This window comes from Anarrhichthys ocellatus, unplaced genomic scaffold (genome assembly GCF_004355925.1).
Source record: "Anarrhichthys ocellatus isolate YVR2014 unplaced genomic scaffold, GSC_Weel_1.0 scaffold7, whole genome shotgun sequence".
Classification (NCBI taxonomy): Eukaryota; Metazoa; Chordata; class Actinopteri; order Perciformes; family Anarhichadidae; genus Anarrhichthys; species Anarrhichthys ocellatus.
Window position 1 is genome coordinate 201,085 of NW_022280037.1, and position 19,060 is coordinate 220,144.

The 19,060-nt window shown below is 44.8% G+C and overlaps 1 protein-coding gene across 6 annotated transcripts in view; it reads left to right on the forward strand.

Moving 5' to 3' along the window:
- runx3 (RUNX family transcription factor 3) overlaps window positions 1–19,060 on the forward strand; it is a 45,398-nt gene that overhangs the window by 13,038 nt on the left and 13,300 nt on the right. For 4 of the 6 annotated variants that reach the window (XM_031847006.1, XM_031847008.1, XM_031847009.1 and 1 more), the window contains exons 3-5: window positions 5,370–5,608; window positions 6,343–6,499; window positions 7,984–8,088. In XM_031847006.1, the coding sequence (XP_031702866.1) occupies window positions 5,370–5,608; window positions 6,343–6,499; window positions 7,984–8,088 (501 nt within the window). Of the gene's footprint in view, window positions 1–2,773; window positions 5,609–6,342; window positions 6,500–7,983; window positions 8,089–19,060 lie in introns of those variants that run through there. The other 2 variants (XM_031847012.1, XM_031847011.1) reach the window with 2 other exon arrangements.

Below are 19,060 nucleotides of genomic sequence, written 5' to 3' on the forward strand. Positions count from 1 at the left end.
TAGGCTAATTATAAAAGAAAACTGTAAAAAACAAAAGAAGAAATAAAAGTGTTTTAAGGTCATTAAGAGCTCAAACAAAGTTTGAATACACAAGTGCATTCCAGTGATCAATAAAACTAACACGGGCAGCCCTGGTGGAGAAAAGAAATAACATACAAATTCAGATGATCAAACTTGTTCAATGTGTTTCTTATTTTCTTGTCTGAACATCAAAATGGACAAAAATGACCACCAATTGTGATGTGCTGACACATTATGTAATCAAAATTTGAGAGGGAATCAGCCATCAGAGCAGCAAGAGCCCAAAAACCCAAACAGTCTGTACCCACTGACTGTTGTTTAAAAGTTTCTCCATAGACTTGTGTATATAAACACTCCAACGCTAGAATATGATTTGGCTTTGAGGGGACTGGCACAAATGGCTTTGGTGCCTTACATCATGCTTGGAAGTCTAATCACAGACACTCTTGTCATATCAAGCAGAAAAAGTCCATTTCATAGCGAGCTACGTCTCAAAAAAAAAAAAAAAAAAAAAAAAAAAAAAAAGGAGGGAAAGGTAAACAAGCCCTGCGTTCCACAGCCACCGCAGAATTCATCATTCATACAAAAAAATACCCCAAGCCCCAAAGCAGAGCTAATTTAATCCGAGTGGAATAAAACTCCATTTCATAGAAGTCGTCCATTCACAACACTCATATTTCCACTGAGCAGAAACCCCCGGCTGAAATTCGAGCAGACACTTTTCGGAAGGAATGCATTCGGTGGGTTGAGGGCCAAAGCTTGCCCTGTAATTTGTGAATGTACAGAAATGTGTGACCGCCACAGCTCCTCTAAAGATAGAAATCTTTGTCTTATGTCATCGCCGAACCTCAAACTATTTCTAATTGCCCCCATAGCCCCCTTTTCCAAATGAATAGCTACCCATCCAAAGGCTTATGTGTGCACGACTGAAAATAGCCCGGGAGTTTACGCAGGCTAATAGATCATATTCAGTAAAAAAATAATAAAAAAAGATGAAAAACTCTAAAGGGATCCCACGTATTAGAGACTGTCCCCATCTTCAAAATGACTTTTAAGTGGCACTGAAAGCCGTGTGGGTGGCATTTAGAGGCAGGTATACGTTTACACACCCCAAAGGCTTGCACTGGTTTCTCTGCTAATGGGGATCACACTCGTGTCTACAATGTGACTCATTACATATAAAACCTAAAGTAAATGGTGTTCCCTTTGTTTTTTTACGCACACAGAGGAGGAAGTGCTTCTTTGTAAGGACTCCAAGGAAGCATCAGCTAAGCTTCATTTTTCAACCTTTTGTTCAGGTCCCATTTAGAACCATTTGACTGTGGTGGTGCTGCTTTGTTGTGTTTTTATAGCCAACAAACCATTTTCTTAAGGGAACCCTTTTTGGTTATGAGCGTACATTATGATCAGGCCAGGAACACCAGGATGAAGGAGACCTCTCTCTCTCTCTCTCTCTCTCACAAGTTTCCACTTAACAATGATGTGATATCTTGATTTCTATCCGTAGGATCTATTTTCTTTTTAACCTTCAATGGTAAGAATCCTATATGCTGAGGCCCATTTGAGGTGGGTCCGGGGGTTTCACATGTCCTCCACGAGTTCTGTCTTGATTTCAGGCTCAACCCATGTGGATCATTAAAAATCATTCAGGGGCACGGCGGGCTCCGTCCTCAATGCCTTGTGCGGCTGAAACCGTAGAAACTGCATGTTGAAATGTGGAGGTCTAAATGTGACAGGCGCCCGGAGCACACATTACGGCTGAGGAGGGTACAGCCGGGGCGTGCGGTCACATATTAATAATGAACTCGGGCAGGAGGACGACTAAAATATCAACGGTATCGTCATTGTCTCAGTGGAGCTGCACTCAAAATAGAGGCCGCATGATAGGTGATCTGATCAGAGGTGATTATTATTTTTTATTTTTTTTGGAGTTAGGATTGTGGGGGTGCAGCTGGCGCTGTTATATGGAAGGATTCGAGTTCAACTGTGGAATGAGCTGGTGTGATTTGGGGTTCCCTGACATTTTCAAGTCAAAAACACCAAAACCTAAAGTCATTAGGCAATGGGGTCATGAGGTCTTACCCTGGGACCCTTTCAAAGTAAGAGTCCTGTTGTTGTCCACGCTGACTTCATAGGACGATGGTAAAGATAATGGCTTTATCATCAGAATTTTGGGTATAATTTCAAGTGAGTAAAATATTGAGATTTATTTTGTTATTTAAATGTGTCACCACACGCCACTGAACCACTGTCCTACATCAACCAAAATAACAAGCAACTGCAAACAAGGAGTGTTATACATGTGACCCAAAAAGAGGCACTCTCATTTTTTTTAATTTTTTGTTTACTGAAGATGAAACAAAAAATGTTTTATTAGGAAAATATCTGCACAATTGGTATACTGTGTATAATTTCTATTTTTTAAGAATCTGTTTTCAAGTGTAAGTGCTTGCAGCACTGACATATGCCCCACCACTGACAATGGGAGGTTTGTGGCCAGGTTTGAGCCCACATAAACAGCTAATTATGAAAATAATCTTTGATATCACAGCTTTTTGGGGTATTTCTGTAATAGGAACTGTCTCTTTTTGAACTTTTGAAATCTTGTCTCTGCATCTCTGAACTCTAATTTAGTATGATGTGGGGAAATTAAGGTAAAATGTGAAGCCACTCCGATGACTCCTCGCGCCACTTAACTGCACTTAATTTATTATCATGCAAGTAAACAACTTAAAAACCACGGCATGCGCACAGGAGAATAAATTGTTATTATTAAACATCAAACATCGATTGATAGGAAGCATTTTAATATACGCTTTAAGGACAAATCCATGACATGTTCAACATTTCAATTAATATCAATTTCCTGTTCGTGGAGATCAATTTAAATCGTTAGTATTTTATCGTGTCTTTGAACCATTTTAATTGCTTTATTGAAGAATTTAAAAATTAATTTCTGCAGCAGTCAGGTCGCAAAATCGTTCAGAATAATGTTTATTATCCTAATCAATAATTAACTCCGTCAGTGCTCACTAGAGCCGACATGGATGACTTTTAGTGTTTTAAACCTTGTTTGATAATCTGCAAAAGACACAATGAACCAATGAATCCTCTAAATTTAGAAACTAACATGTTGACTCCAGTCCATCATGTGGCTTCAGCGCGCGGTTATTTAACGAATAAATGTCAGTGTTTTTTTATAATAATTCATTTTCGCAACAATATCACAGATTATAGTCATTCAGGCAAAAGAAATAAACTCAAATGCAGATCCGGGGAAAAAAAATACCACCGCTGCTTCTTAGAACGACGTAAACGCCTCACAAATTAAATTAATTTAACTGACTAGACTTCCATTAATTCAGGTGTCCGACTATCTCAGAGCGCAGATAAAAGTTCCCTTCTTCTCTGCACATGTGAGACGCCTGCCTCACACTGTGAGCGGACAGCCATTGAAAAGGCAAATGCGCCAACTAGTGTCCGAAAGCAGCATGGCGGAGGATCTGCAGGGTGTGCCGTCATTTTGATGTGACGCTTATATCATTTCAGGTTTCTAATGAATTCAGCCTCTGGCACGCACGCACACGCGTACACACACACACACACACACACACACACACACGGTTGTGTCTTTTGATGTGGAGGAAACCTATTTGCCTGTTTGCTTTAATTCTCTTATTAATTCAGCTCAGCCAATTAAAGTGATAGGGATCTGCCTTCTACCTATAATTTCACTTGATGAAAGTGCTATTTACCTAGAGAGGAGGTGCGAAGCCGCCAGATATAATAGCTTTTTTACAAAAAGGAATAAATGAGAGTAAAACCACAGGCCTCTGCAGTCTAAAGCCTTCCTTAGATAAATGATAAACAGCTCAAGAAAAAAAAAAAATGGATCAGAGATGGCGCTGTGACACACCAATGTGATAAAGGTGCACTTTATACATTATTTTATCAATTAAACTGCATGTGAGGCTGACAATTCCTAACAACACTTGCTTTGCACTAAACTACAATACATTATTTTACGATTTAATCCATCACGTTGAATATCTTACACATTTATAATTAATGTATGTAATACCAACGGTGCTTATGTTATTAACTATAATTAAAAATGTCCAAATAATACATTTTTCGCCCAGCTCTGTAAAAAAAACATCTCCCTTATTTTAACTCACTGTCTCCTAATTTCTGTCTGCATCGCGTTAACGTCGGTCTAAAAAAAAAAAAAAAAAAAAAACACGAGCAGAGAGAAAAGCACAGATATGTATCAATAATTCAGCTGGTGTGTGCGTGTGCGTGCGTGTGCGTGTGTGACAACAGCACAGGGTTTGAGGAAGGAGCACCGGGGAGTTTGATTGGCCTGGTGAAAGCCCAACCCAGCAGATTCATTGGTGGAAATCCTCTCCACACTCCCAACCACTAAACACTAAAATGACTCGGGTAAAATAATATCGCGGCACTCTGCACTCCGTCCAGCCTCGCGGCTCCTGCTCGCGCCCCGAAAACCCCTGCGCTAAAGGATAACTTTTAAAGGGAAATTCAGCTGGAAGCGACGGAACATCTCCCTCTTGTAACAGAGTGACGTTGGCTGTTTTTGTTGTTGAGGGAAGCGATCCAACGAGGATAAAGTTGCAAGAACTTTTACACGCAAGAAAAAGGACACTGATGTACTGCAAGTAGTTGGGCTGTAGATATTCGGGCTTGAAACATTTAGTTTTTTTCCAGAGGAGTCTGGTGAGATCTGAAGAGGCGTCTGGCAAAGTTTGGCTGTTCGGTCGACTCATTATCATACTTTTAAAAACGTTAAACCGAGAAAGCCAGTCAACTGGATTGTCGAACTTTCTGCATCGCGGCTGGATTACCCGATTACCGTTGACAGATTGCCACTGATCGGCAATAATATATTTAGAACTTTCATTGGCTCGTTGTAGATTTCAAAGTAAGAGCTCAAGCAGTTGGCAGTGTTGATATACTGTGTACACGCGGCTGAAACTGTCCATCAAGTGTGCCACGGATAACAGCGATATCATCATATTTTTTTGTTGAAGTTAGTATAAAACAGAGCAACTCTGATGTTCCTCGGGCTGTCACATCCTGTGCAGATGATCGAGCACTCAGTCATCAGAGTTGAATAGTTTCTGTTAAGGTCGCGAGGCTCTCTTCACTCAGACTCGGTGCGCTCTCGCCTCCATCCTTTGCGCTCACACAGTGGACCCCTGAGACCACCAGCGTCCGGAGGAAAACAAAAACAAAAACTGGTTTTCTCCCAAAAAAGAGTCCTGCTCTTCCGATACAACCCGGTCAGGTGGCACTGACCCAAACTGTTGTGATGCATATTCCCGTAGAGCCGCCCACCACCAGACGGTTCACGCCGCCCTCCACGTCCTTCCCCTGTAAACTTGGAGACGGCAACGGGGCCATGGCCACCCCGGGGCCCCTCAGGTCGAGATCTGACTCCAGGAACGTGGTGGACGTCCTGGCGGACCACGCGGGCGAGCTGGTCAGGACCGACAGCCCCAACTTCCTCTGCTCCGTCCTCCCGTCTCACTGGAGGTGCAACAAGACGCTCCCCGTGGCGTTCAAGGCAAGACACATGGCTTCTAATTTAACTTAGTTATATTTTTATTCTGATGACGCACACTGGGGGTTTCTTACTGTGGAGAGTGCATGAAAAAAAACTTTGAAAAAGGATCAAGGCCAACCAGAAACATTTTATTGAGGAAACTATTTTTATATTAATAGTGGGCTCTGGAAGTTGTGCTGTAGGTTTCTGTTTGGGTTTGTATTTGTGTAGAATATTAGATTATTAATAGATTAACTAGTGGCTTCAAACGGCTCCATACAGAGTAATAACATCCTTAATCTGACTAGAAATTATTAAAGATGAGATGTCTGGAATTATAAGATGACTGAGCAAATATATCAGAACTCCATTTCTGTATTATTATATATTTCTGTATTATTGCCTATATGAGTTTGGTGCTTTATAGTTGTGCCTCGTGTTAATATTAGACCTTGAATTATCTAAATTATGTATTTGGATCAGATCCAATGAGAACACGAGAAAATAAATAACAATGAAGCACATGTTATACACATTTTCCAATATAATTGTTAAATGTAATTTATCTGCATTAGAGAGTCTACCAAATGAAATCCTATATTATTTGTGTAATGCTGTATTGCTGGCATACTTGTGAAATTGTGAGGAATTTCCTGCTTAATATTATGGGACTCGGATGCGGTTTTACGCGCGCATGTGTGCGCGTGTGTTTGGTTTGGTGACCTAGAGTGACCGCCCCGCTGTCTCCTGTGCAGGTCGTGGCTCTGGGTGATGTCCCCGACGGGACTCTGGTCACCGTGATGGCCGGGAACGACGAGAACTACTCGGCCGAGCTGAGGAACGCCTCCGCCGTGATGAAGAACCAGGTGGCCCGCTTTAACGACCTGCGCTTTGTGGGCAGGAGCGGACGAGGTGAGCTGAAACGCTCGCGCGCGCACCCCCCCCCCAAACACACACGCACACACGCACGCACGCACGCACGCACACACACACACACACACACACACACACACACACACACACACACACAGAGTGAAAGAACGGCTACAACTGATTGCAATGCCATTTGCAGCAACATTTGGAAACGCGATTATAATAATGTAACGGATCATATGTCTGGGTCTAAGTGGAGAACGACTGACAACTGACAGCGGGTTATTATTTCTAAATAAATGTGAAAAAATATGAAACGTCTGTGACACCGGATATGTAGCACATAAGAAACGCTTATACTCATTTAAATATGGCGGTTAAAGTATCTGTCAGATCTCTGTTGTCCATTATGAAGATTTTTTTTAAAGTGCAGATCTGGAATCATTTAGCTTCCAGTACGGGGAGTGCCCTCACTTTGCCAACTGACGTCCATGGGTGTCATCCGAAACATCTGGCCTGCGTAACGGTGAACAGTTGCGATGTGACTGTAATTTTCCTAATCCAGGGGAATATAAATGATTATCCACGTGGTGTAAATCTGAGGGATAGATTTATAAAATAAATTTAAATTAAATAAATAAATAAAAAACTCGCAATTCAGCTCCTGCGATGTGTCGAATAATCCCCACCACCCAAAATCCTATAAAACGCAATATTTATCTTGGCTATTGTGTGCTGTATTTAAAAATGAATCACACATCAACAGGCCTGCTTTAAGGATGGAATGTTGTGGTCAATGCATAGGCCCGTTGAGCAACAGTTTTGTGTGATATTGACGATATCAAAACCTCAACTAATAGACATAAACAACAAAATGTCCTGAAAAAAAAAATAAAATAAATAAATAATATATAATAAAATTATATTTTTTTTTTTTTTTTTTAAAGTCTGGAATTGGGAGCTTCTTCTGACCGTTTGTAATTCATTTTAATATTATTAAAATAGTTGTGATTTGATGGATAGGAAAGGGATCTCCAAATAAATAAAAAAAGAAGCCTTTTCATTTCTGTAGACAAGAACCCCACTCGAAGATTCTTCTTTCCTCCCACGCATTCTCTTTTTTAACAAGAGCTGCCTCTCAGTCCGGGAGAAGAGCACCGGACCCGCTGCATGAAACGGCCTTCCTCCCCTCTGCACGGAATCTGATGCAGATGCGAGCGAGATATCCGGCTCCTTGTCGAACAATAAACTATACGATGTAAACCATTTCGGACGATCTGGAACGCATTGTCTCAATAATCGAAATCATACCCGGCCATCAAAAGAGGTTTCTCCTCTCCCCCTCCTTTAATTCAAAGGCTGCAGCGGGACAAAAGCCGGTGATGATTTTGAGGTTGAACAAGCGAGGTATTGTTGCGAACAAGAGACAAACAAATAGTTTGCAGATAATGAGAAAGGGCCGTTTATAACGTGACATGATGCGTCCTGCATAAAACCTCATGGACATGTTTGCTGTGCTACAGGAAAGAGCTTCACTCTGACCATCACCGTGATCACCGGACCGCCACAAGTGGCCACTTACCACCGCGCCATCAAAGTCACCGTGGATGGACCCCGAGAACCACGCAGTGAGTACACACACACACACACACGCACACACGCACACCAACGCTACTATTGTTCTTGCTAAAAACGCATTGTGGTGTGATGAGAATGTTGCAGAGCCACCTAGTTAGAAGCAGCTATTCTTAGTTCTGAAAGTGTGTGTGTGTGTGTGTGTGTGTGTGTGTGTGTGTGTGTGTGCTTGGGGGTTTACATGCTAAAATAACTGCATGAGTCATATGCAGATGATGCATGCAAATCTAACACTGTGACCAGGTCTGACTGTGTTTGTGTGTGCTTTGCAATTATCACACCAAGGAGGTAAAGAAAGCTGTTCACAAGATCACATGTGCCAAAATTGAGTTTCCACTAGATATATTTTGGGGTTAAGACTTGGGTTTTGGGGTTAAGATTAGAAATAAGACTAGGGTTAGGCATGTAGCGGTTATGGTTAGGCCTCCAGAGAATGAATATAGGGCAGTGCATTGTCCTCGCAAGTATAGTAGCGCAGGTTTGTGTGTGTGTGTATGTGTGTGTGTGTGTGTGTGTGTGCGTGCAGCAGGGGCACAGTGACGGGCCCAGTCAGAGGAAACTGTAAAGCATATTAAGGCATAACCCAAGACCACTAAGAGGAGCTGAGTGAGTCTCCAAGCCGCAGGTGGCTCAGCTCAGTCGACCCCCTCCTCTCCTCCCCCTCCCTCCCTCCTCCTCCTCCTCACCCCTACCTTCCCCAGTGCTGGTCAGAGGGGGTCGAGCTACCTGACCGACCACATAAGTGGCTCGTTGATTTCACACAGGGCAAGACTCCGTCCACTGTTAGGCCTGGCAGGGAGGCCCCCGGAGTGCTAAAGCTGTTAGCGCCACCGCTCAGCCGCAGCTCCATTCTCATGTGGTTTAATGCGGCTGGTGTGAGGGGATGGCGGAGAGTGCTGTTACGCATGAGGCAGGGGCCGTGTGCATGCTCAAGGCCGGATAGACGAGATGGGTAGGGTTTCATGATCTACCTATGGAGGGACGGGGGTCTGTAATGGTTCTAGGGTGCAGGGGTTTTAGAGGTCTCTGAACGGGCGGATAGCTGGGGCTTGTGCTCGCGTTTGCCGAGGGGGGATATTCGGGACAGGGTGGATTTAGCCCAGTCAAAACAGACCACAGCAGGGGAAGAGAGAGTGGTAGCAAGTGCCACATGAGAAGGGGGAGGGAGTATGGCTGGCAGAGAGGGAGACAAGGGGCACAGAAAGAGGGGCATCAACCCCCCCCCAACCACCCCCGCGCCAGGCTGGACGCTATTTGCAGAAGCATTGAAGAGAACAGCGACTGCAAAGGAAGGGGATAATTATAAACACTACGTGTGTGTGTGTGTGTGAGCGTGGATGGTTTCAATTTGTCTTTTGTTAAAAGAAAAAAGAAAAAGAAAGCTTACCGTGTGTGTCTGTGCATAAATGCATTCTCATGTGCATCTGCGAGTGCCTCAGCTTGAAATAACTGTGTACATCAAGGTTGTCTCCTGTCTGTCTGTCAACATGCTGCAGCTCTGGCTGAGGCGTCAGAGTGGCCGTGCTACTTTTACACTGGCGCTGGGTGCTATAAAGTGACACTGTTTAATATAGGGCAGGAGGAATTTAGGCCTCCAATAAACTCTGTTACACGGTGCTGAGAGGGAATTTGTAGAATGACAGGAAAGAAACTTCTGCAAAGGCTGATTTACATGTTTTTTTTTAATAGCATCAGAATATGATTTCCATATGTAGTAGAAGCTCCTTCAGCTTAACCCCCCGGAACCTAGAGTGTGTTTGATTTGTGTAAATGTCAAGACAGCTGAAAAGCTTATGTGAAATATGAATAATACATCCAGTTACTCTTCAGTAAAAAAAACAAAAAAAAAACAGATCCCGCCTCAACCAAGAAGTTAAAACAGCTGATCACAGTTAATAGAATAAGCATATTTATATAACTCATTAAATTTGTTTTTTAACGGGCTGTCAGTTCCGAGGCGGAGAGGAGCTTTCAGTCCAATTCAGTGTATCAAAGGACTCGCGTAGCCTCAAAATAGAAATCACTTGAGAGATGAGATAAAGGACCTCTCCTATTTAAACAAGAAGCACACAAGAGTCTAATATCAGTCATGCTACGGCACAGTCGAAATGCAGGAACACACACTACCATTCAGACGTTATTAGAGCCATAAAAATAATCAGATTCTTCACTAACCACAAAGCACCACGTTATTTCGGCTGTATGTCTTTTAGAGCCAAAGCAGAGAGCCACTTCTGCCAAACACATAAAACTAATAGCATTTTTTCATTACAAATTTCATCCTCGGAGACGGCTATGTACTCCAACGCTGCTTTGATCGCCACCAATGCCACACAGTGTTGCCTGTGCAGCTCAGCTTTATCACTGGTAGAGTGCAGACAGCCTAAAGGCCAGACTTGGCCCACGCTGGGCTCACCTGTCCGCAGGCTGGCGGGCCGCGGGGGCCCGGGCCGTAGAGGCTGTTTGTGTAGGGCCTCGCATTTGCATGGCTGCCAGCCGAGCAGCGGCAGGAGTTGGCACAGAGGGAGGAGGTTTTATTAATGTTTACGGATCCAGTCAGGAGAACCTGACGGACAGGACTGCGGCGGAGGCGGCTTGCCAGCGGCAAAGTAACAAAGGACACCATGCCTTCAGAAAACACTTGAGCCGAATGATAGACTCTCTCACACACACACGGGCACAAATGTGTACACCAATGTATATTCACATGCCCACACACACACACACACACATAAATATATGAACATATGAACATACACAGACAGCATTCTGTTCCTCAACAGAAAGTAGGCTAAATGTTCAGCTAAGTATTTTTGTCTCCCTTGCTGCTTATTTCCTCATCACACATCCGGCATTCGTCACCATACGCCCCCCCTCCCCATGTATCTGTCATACTGTATTATCAAACTTCTGCTGAGGCCAAACTGCAAACAGTTGTTGCAACTGAAAACTCTCCCTCCAGCTCTGACACATACAACGAGAGAGAGAGAGAGAGAGAGAGAGAGAGAGAGAGAGAGAGCGCGCAGAACAAAAGACAGAAAAGGGAAAGCAGATGACTTAAGTGTCAAGACCCTCCCTGTTCATCACACGCTAGGTGCACCGTGCGGTGTTATGCTCACCAATTAATCCCACAACTATATTTTTGGTGTTCGTCTCACTCCCTCGCTTACATATGACATCAGCCGCTACCTATTTACCCAAGGGGGGAGGGAGGGAGGGAGGGAGGGGGCTGTTTGTATTTCCATATCTCTCGACCTGAACTGAATCAGTCCCCAGGAAGAAAAGATGAACTCACCGCAGGTCAGGCTGGGCCAGAGAGATCAAATAAGGGGAGTTGGAAATATTTTGAGCTTGTGATATGATGTTCAGAAATAATTTACACAGTGTGTGTGTGTGTGTGTGTGTGTGAGAGAGTGTGTGTGTGTGTGTGTGTGTGGGGAGGGTGAAAAAAATGATTAGTACGTAAGTATTTGAATGTGTCAAAACAAAATGAGTACAATACAGATATCATTTACACATGTGTAGACCTTAAGATGTGGGGGGAAAAATAAGGGTAAAAGTAAAACTATATTCTTTGTGAGTATCTGTGGGTAGATTCAATGCTGCTATCAGTGTGTGAAAATCAACACTCAGAGCTTGAACCTGTGTGTGTGATGCCGAATTTTAACGCTGAATCTGATCAGGCAATTAGAAAGCAATTTTTTCTTTTTTAAAAACCAAGCGTCGAGAATATGTCAAATTGTCCAGGCAAGTTCGCAAATGATTCTGGTAGGCATTTATTATCTATCTTAAAAAAATCGACATCATTTGCAGCCGTTTCGTTCCCACTCAGAGGTCTGACGGTCGGGCAGGTTACAGAAACAGAAAGGAGAGACAGTTGTTTGCTGAATGTTGAGGATGGTGGAAGTCTGTCGTAGCGAGGCCAGAGCGGCAATTTGTCTGATGTGACTTGAACATGACACACACACGAATACACCCTCACCGCTAACACAATTATACAGTGTACATGCAATACCTGCATACGTTCAGGTAGAGCTCACACACCTCCCCACCCATGGGCCCACACATCCACCGAAATCAAGTGCTGTCGTGTTTTGTTGTCTCTATTTACTCGGCTGGGTGTGTTCACAGAGCTCCAGGAGGAGAATGGCAGGAGTTGGGTGGTGGTGGTGGTGAGGGGGGGTGCACATGTTGGAGTTGGCGGGTTGATTCTATTTGCATTTGGCACACTGACTGTACAAAGTATGCAAATAGACAAACAATGACATTTGCTGTGTTATTTTTCCTGCGATATTGCAGTCTCTCGGTAAAGTAAACAAAAAGGCAGCGTGCGCGTCGAAGCGTATGCATTTGCGTGCGCTCAGCTCATACACCTGCCAGGTGCGTCCATCTCTTTAAGTCGCCCTCCCCCCAAACCCCACCCCACGGGCCACGCCCGCGCTCCACAAATCACATGAAAGGTTCGCCCTCGGTGCAAATTGCTCTCTCAAAAGGCAACTTTGATGTCTGAAAATGGAGATGGGTGTCTTTGAAAGAAAGGCCTACAGGTGTATCAGTGCCGGGGGGGGGGGGGGGGGGCGGGGGGCAGTGGCACGTCTGATGATGGGTGCTTTCCTGACCGCTAACGGCTCGCCGCAACTCACAGATGTATTACCTGGAGACATAGTGGCCTACGCACGTGCACACACACACACACACACACACACACACACGGCAATTAATCTGAACAACCAAACTCATGATCAACTAATTTATGGTTTGGGGAAAAAACATTCATCTGCCTCAATTCCACTGACAGACAGATGGGAACAGATAAAGGGGAGATTTTATGTCTTCGGAGAAACGACACTCGGTGGCGTCTGCAGTGTCTGGAGGACGCTGACCGCGACGTTCCTCCTTCCTGGGGTCCAGACGCGTCACACTTGGCCCTCGGTGATTAGAAGCAGAGCAAACATTGGCCAACTGATAAATCCACTGGAATGCGGCGCTGCGTATTGAATAGGTTTGGACTGATTTCAGTCGCCACATTCTGAGGTCTGAGGCTTGCGACGGGCGGCGCATGAGGCCAGTTTCCTTCGACAGTCGTGCAAGATATGCACGTATTAGAGACGTCCATCTACACGCTGCCGTTGATTATTTTGCGAGACATCTTTAAGTCTCTGTAGTTATGTTAGAGTCAGAGTCATTAAAGCGTGATTCAACAGACATGAAAGCATCTGTAATATAATCAAATTCTGTTATGGGAGGGTAAACTAAGGTCTGAGATGAAAGCTCTTTGACCACTGTTGCCACCTTAATCACATCGTGAAGCTCCGAGGCCAACTCCCTTTGAGGGCCACACACACAATACACACACACACACTCACGCGTGCATGCACACACAGCTGTTGGTAATCCTACTTAGGCTTTTGTACTATGGCTTTCCTGTGAAAGCAGAGCTAATTAGTCTAAATATCAAAGCTAAACTAAGATGTAAACAAAGAAAATATACCCATTACTCTATTACTGGCACTTTTCTCCTTGCTGCGTCTGTTTACTGTTTGACATGTTGCTGCAGCGTCAATGCACAAGTTTTCTCTCTAAAAACAGGAAAAAAGGAGAACATTGTCTGACAATTTGAAGGAGAGCGCGATGTCCCCCCCCTTGGGCCAGTTGATGACTGTCGGAGACACACACACACACACACACACACACACACACACACACACAATAGCCTAGGGGCCAAATGCCCTTTCTTTTTTCCACTCAGACAAAAAAAAAATTTCCACCCTGCATTTGCTGACGCCAGATAGAACAGCAGTGCGTACAAGGAACTACCGAATTATTTACAGAGGCCCCAGACAGTGCTTCTAATTCACCCTGATGATGCAAGTAGTAGTCATTTTTCTCAGAATCCCTTAACGAGGTAGGCCAACGTCGCTGCTCCTTCTCCGGCTCTCCACCCACTCCCCTCTAAACTCACCAGCCAAGCGTCTTTCCTGTTTACCTACCTATGAAGGGAAGTAAAATGCCCACTCTGTGTGTGCTCACTCTTCCTTATTTACACTGACCCATACGGGAGGGAGCCATTACGAACTTTCAGCCGTAATTCAATAAAAGTTCCGTTTTGTATTTAGAAAAATAAATGGCCCATGAGGGGAGGAATATTTTCTCCCCCGCTGCATTATGACAATAAACCGGTTTCTGTGTTGGGGCAGTGGGGACGGGGGTGGAGGAGGTTTGTGGGAAGAAGGCACCTGCTGGTTACTGGAAAAGACGCCGTGTACCACCACCCTGCGGTTTTGGATATTTATTTCTTCAGGCCTTAATGGTTAGGAACAGTGAGCAAATAATAGGTGTAGCGAGATCTTTCTTATGCTTCCAGGAGCGGAGGAGGTTGTAATCCTCTGGGTAAACACAGAGCGAAGCCTTGGAAACATCACAGAAACCAAGAGGTCAATCTTTGAGGCCCTCAAACGCTGCTGTAGTCGTGCACTGACGTGATTATAACCTTCGGAAAAGTACTGAAAGTCAAGTATGTGCGTGCTTACATGCTGGAAAATTCACACATTTACTTTGACCAACCTGAAATATCAATTCTCATTCTGCGTAACTGTGTGTGTGTTTAGGGGCAAATGCACTCTTGCTGCACATCCCTGTGCGTGAGCTAGCATGCACAAAGGTGTGAACGCCAAGCCGTTTGACACATCTGCTGGCGTTGCATTGATGTATGTGACAATGGCAGCTTGCTTTCCTTTCACACAGCCTTGCAAGGCCCCCACCTTTCCCCCGGCACCACGCTGCTTAGAACAACCCGACTACTGCGTATACGCGCAATCACATACACAGCCACAAATGCACAACAACCCCAGTCGCCATTAGAGATTAAGAAAAAAAAAAAAAAACATTCAGAGTAGTTTATTGCTTTAATATGAGCCGTCACCGGAGCCAAACAGGCCTTCCGTGCTCGACAAGGCCAGAGCAGCAGAAGTAGCAGCACTGGGGAGAATCTACCAAGTCTGCAGGCAAGCAGCCAAAAAGCGTCTGAAAAAATAGCCATATCAACCCCAACACGCCTCAACTCCAGAGTAGAAGACAGTTACACACACAGACACACAAGCACACACACACACGTTTAGAATGGAGGGACAAAAGAGGGATGATTGCTCTCAATGTGCTACGGGCCTTGCTGTATTGTCAGAGAATCCGGGTGCAGTGGGCCTTATTTTGGCACCCCTTCATCCTCTTTGCCTGCCTCAACCTGCCTTGCTGTGAGGCTGTCCTTGTGTGGCATTGCTTCTGTTCCCCACACACACACACACACACACACACACACACACGCGCAAAGAGCTTTATCCCCTTATCAGAAAAGGAAGGCTGCACTCTTTGCTCAAACAGTCTCATGTAGCAACTTCCGCTGTGAGCAGCTTGTTTTCAGACCTGCAAGGGGGATTTTCACACTGCTGATGTCCCCAAAGAGATGCCGACACATCTGCCTGGGGGACCAGACGATCCCCCAGCTGTGGTCAGAGAGGGTAAAACTGATTAAAAAAAAAGAAAAATGTGCCAAAACTCTTGCTGACCCCCCTCCTGAAAGCTTAGATGGAAATAATGTGTCCACAAACTTGCCAGCGTATTCGGTGTTGCCATGTTTATGACAGACCTCAACTCATAGTAGTTTATGTGTTAGGAAATAAACAGCCCACCCATTCAATCCATGGTAATGATATAGCTGTTAAAATGTAACGCATTCATACGCAAAGTGTTACAAGTGTGTTATGTAAATGAGTGGAAAGTAGTGCAATGTCTGTGTGTGGCTAGCATCGACTCATTTAGGCCTAGACGAGACAGCCACAATCACCAGCCAAGGGTGAAACCCACATCCTTCAGGGTCAGCCTCAAAACAAGAACTTTGATTCGTCCCACAGTAAATACCCAACAGCGTGATTGGTGGCCTTGGGAAACACGGTGCCGAAAAACACACCGCTGCAGAGATGCTTTTTCGAGCTGCGCTATATACGGTGCCAGTAACAGGACGATAAGGGAAGTATAAGACAAGAGTGGCGGAAAGAGGCAGGGTGGGAACGAGAACGTTGGGGGGGGGGGCAGGTCTGCTAGCGAGGAGGAAGAGGAAGACAGGTGTACGAGTCTTTGCTCAACAGATGTCGAAACGTCCCCAGCGTCTGTTGAGGGCAAACGGAAGTCTGCTCGCAGGCAAGTAGGCCTCGCTGCAACACATGTTCAACTGTCGCCCCACATCGCACTGCGAGGATTCAGAAGTGAGATAAGCAGGCTGCTCTTGTGTTCGCATCTTTTCAACACTTAACACATACAGCATGGATTTACTTTAAGAGTGAAGATAGATGCATTTTTTTAAGTTGTGGTACTATTGATTTGACTCACCAACACGACAATATTCAAACATTTCACAGCCTGCAGGAGGCTGCCATCACAGTCAGCCAGTATCACAGTCAGCCTTCATATTGGACTCACAAATTCTTCTTGCACTGCCAGACATTTCTTGTGTGTAATCCTATAGCATACTTACATAGACTTTACAGTCCAGACATAGTTTTCAGTGTTGAGCGAGATACATGCTCTCCAAATCAATTCTAGTGTGTTATCAGAGGCCTATCAAGTCCATTTATACGTCGAATACAAATATTTACACTTCAAATATATTCAGTGCAGGCTTGGGTCGGGGCCAAAGCACGTATTGCCCTTTGCTGTCCGGATAGAGTTTCACTTTGCCCCTGAAAAAGCGCCCAGCCATTTACTAAAGAGAGCTTGTGTTTAATGTGTCTCCCTTTGGATGGGAACATATGTTTCTTTCTTTCAATGGAGACGGAGGCAGACAGAGAGAAAAGAGAGAAGTGGAGGAAAAAAAAAAAAAGTGTGGGGGGGGGGGGGGGATGAAGGAAAGGAAGCAGGTCGTATTGGGTGATCATTCAGCTGTGGCGTCGGCGTTTAAGGCCTGGCTGTCACGTCGCTGAGCAAACACTGTCTCTGTGTTGAGCTGATACGGGCTTTATGGAGGCGAAGGCTGGGCAAGACTCAGTGGAGTTTGCTGTTCATGTGGTCGGGTCTTTGAGCACCGGGTGTAACCTTATGAAAAATAGCTTCACACTTTTTCACATCGCTTGCACGTGAATGTATGTGCGTGCTCTTCAAAGCATGGAGAGCAAAGGAGCAGAGTAACATCTCAAGTTATTCTGCAGCAAAGATAAAACACTATCAGGAAATTAAAAACACACACACACACACACACACACGCACAAAACAAAGCAGGGCTGAGAACGGCACACCCATTTCTTCGAAAACACAGCCATCGCCTCTCAGTGCATCGTTAATACCAGACATTTTATATCAAGCATTTTATTTGTTCTTCATAGACTTCCATAATGCTTTCAGATGATGCGACCGCTACTCTGAGAGGAGGCTAGTAAATCTACAACCTTTAGCATCTATTTCGGCTCTGGGCGCTTATTGAGCGCTGCTGTTTAGGCCTCATGTGTGCATTGGCCCCCATCTCCCAGCTCTATCTTGTGGTTATGATATCATAGAGAGAAAAACAAGGGCATTCTCTCCTAAGTGCACCCTGACACATTAAATATTCATCCGACCACAGAAACCCCTCTGAAATGGGGCCGGCGTGGAGTGCTGGCACCCCTCTGGCCCCCGGACCTGCAGAGTAGAAGTCAAATGTTGGCGGTTGGCGCAGACACGCTGTGGCTACAGACCGGGTCAACTGGCCAAAGAGAGCGCATTAACGCAAGGTTTAAGCGGAAGATACGGGTGGAGAGTCTTTGGGGATGTCTTGCAGAGATTTAAGTGATTTAGATAGTCGAAAAAAAAACACTTTTCTACAACGAATAACGGAGACAATGTGCAGGAGAGAAATACACAGGCGAAAAGTTTAAAGTTCATTTCTTAATACCCCTTTAAATGACAAACAGTATAGGTGTACTTCACAATAACTCCTGTATGCCCAAAATCAGTCATTTGTATGACTAAAAAGAAGAAAATAATGACTAAATAGTTCCTTTTTCCTTCAGTATAGTTATAGTCATAGCAAGCCTCTAAAATCTAATCTAAACTTGCCTATCATGGAATGCAGATAAGGGAGGGGGAAATATGAAGCCATATCACAATCTCTATGGCAGCTATGAAGTGTCTTAAAGATGAGAGGAAGTATTTGTGCGTGTGCTGCCGTCCTTCTGATAAGTATCCAAGAGACAAAGAAAAAATAAAGTTTCGAGCCACCTCCCAGTTGATTAGTGGTGTTAACAGCGACTGAGGGCCCCCGGGGTTAATGAGCCCCAGGCCTCCGCTCCTCCAAAAAAAGAAAGAAATCACCCTCTCACAGCCCACTAAACCCCCTACTGGAAGCTCCGAACAGTGTGTCGCCAAACGCCGTGCGTCCCTGCCAACTGGAACTGGGCCACAGGATCCACAGCCATAGGCTCGAGTGTGTGCACATGTGTGTTTGTGGGCAGGTGAATGATCACTTTCATCCATAAAGAGTCAGCCAATTCATCTTAGACCACCACTGGCCGCAGAAAAAACGGACCAATTATCGTTTTTTGGTGTTTTTTTCCCCCTGCCTTTTTATTTCTTCGACCAGAGAGCGGTGGGATGTATCGTTTCCCTGACCTCAGCCGTTTGAGGTGGTGTAAATCTCTTAATAACTACACAAGGACACATAGGGGCTATATTTGGAGGGCTGCTTCCCCTGGTCGCCCCTGCTCTGGCCTGGAGCAGACAGTAGCCACAGTGTCTATGTGAATGATGGAGCCTGTGTGTGTGTGTGTGTGTATGAGAGAGAGAGAGAGAGAGAGAGAGTGAGAACGCAGACCTTCATTCCTTCCATCAGTGTTTAAAGAGAAGGCAGACTCGCCACATGTGAGTGTGAATAAAAAAGATATTACAGAGTTTGTGTCGGCGTGTGTCCACCCATGTTTCTGAGTAACGGCACGGAGTAAACTG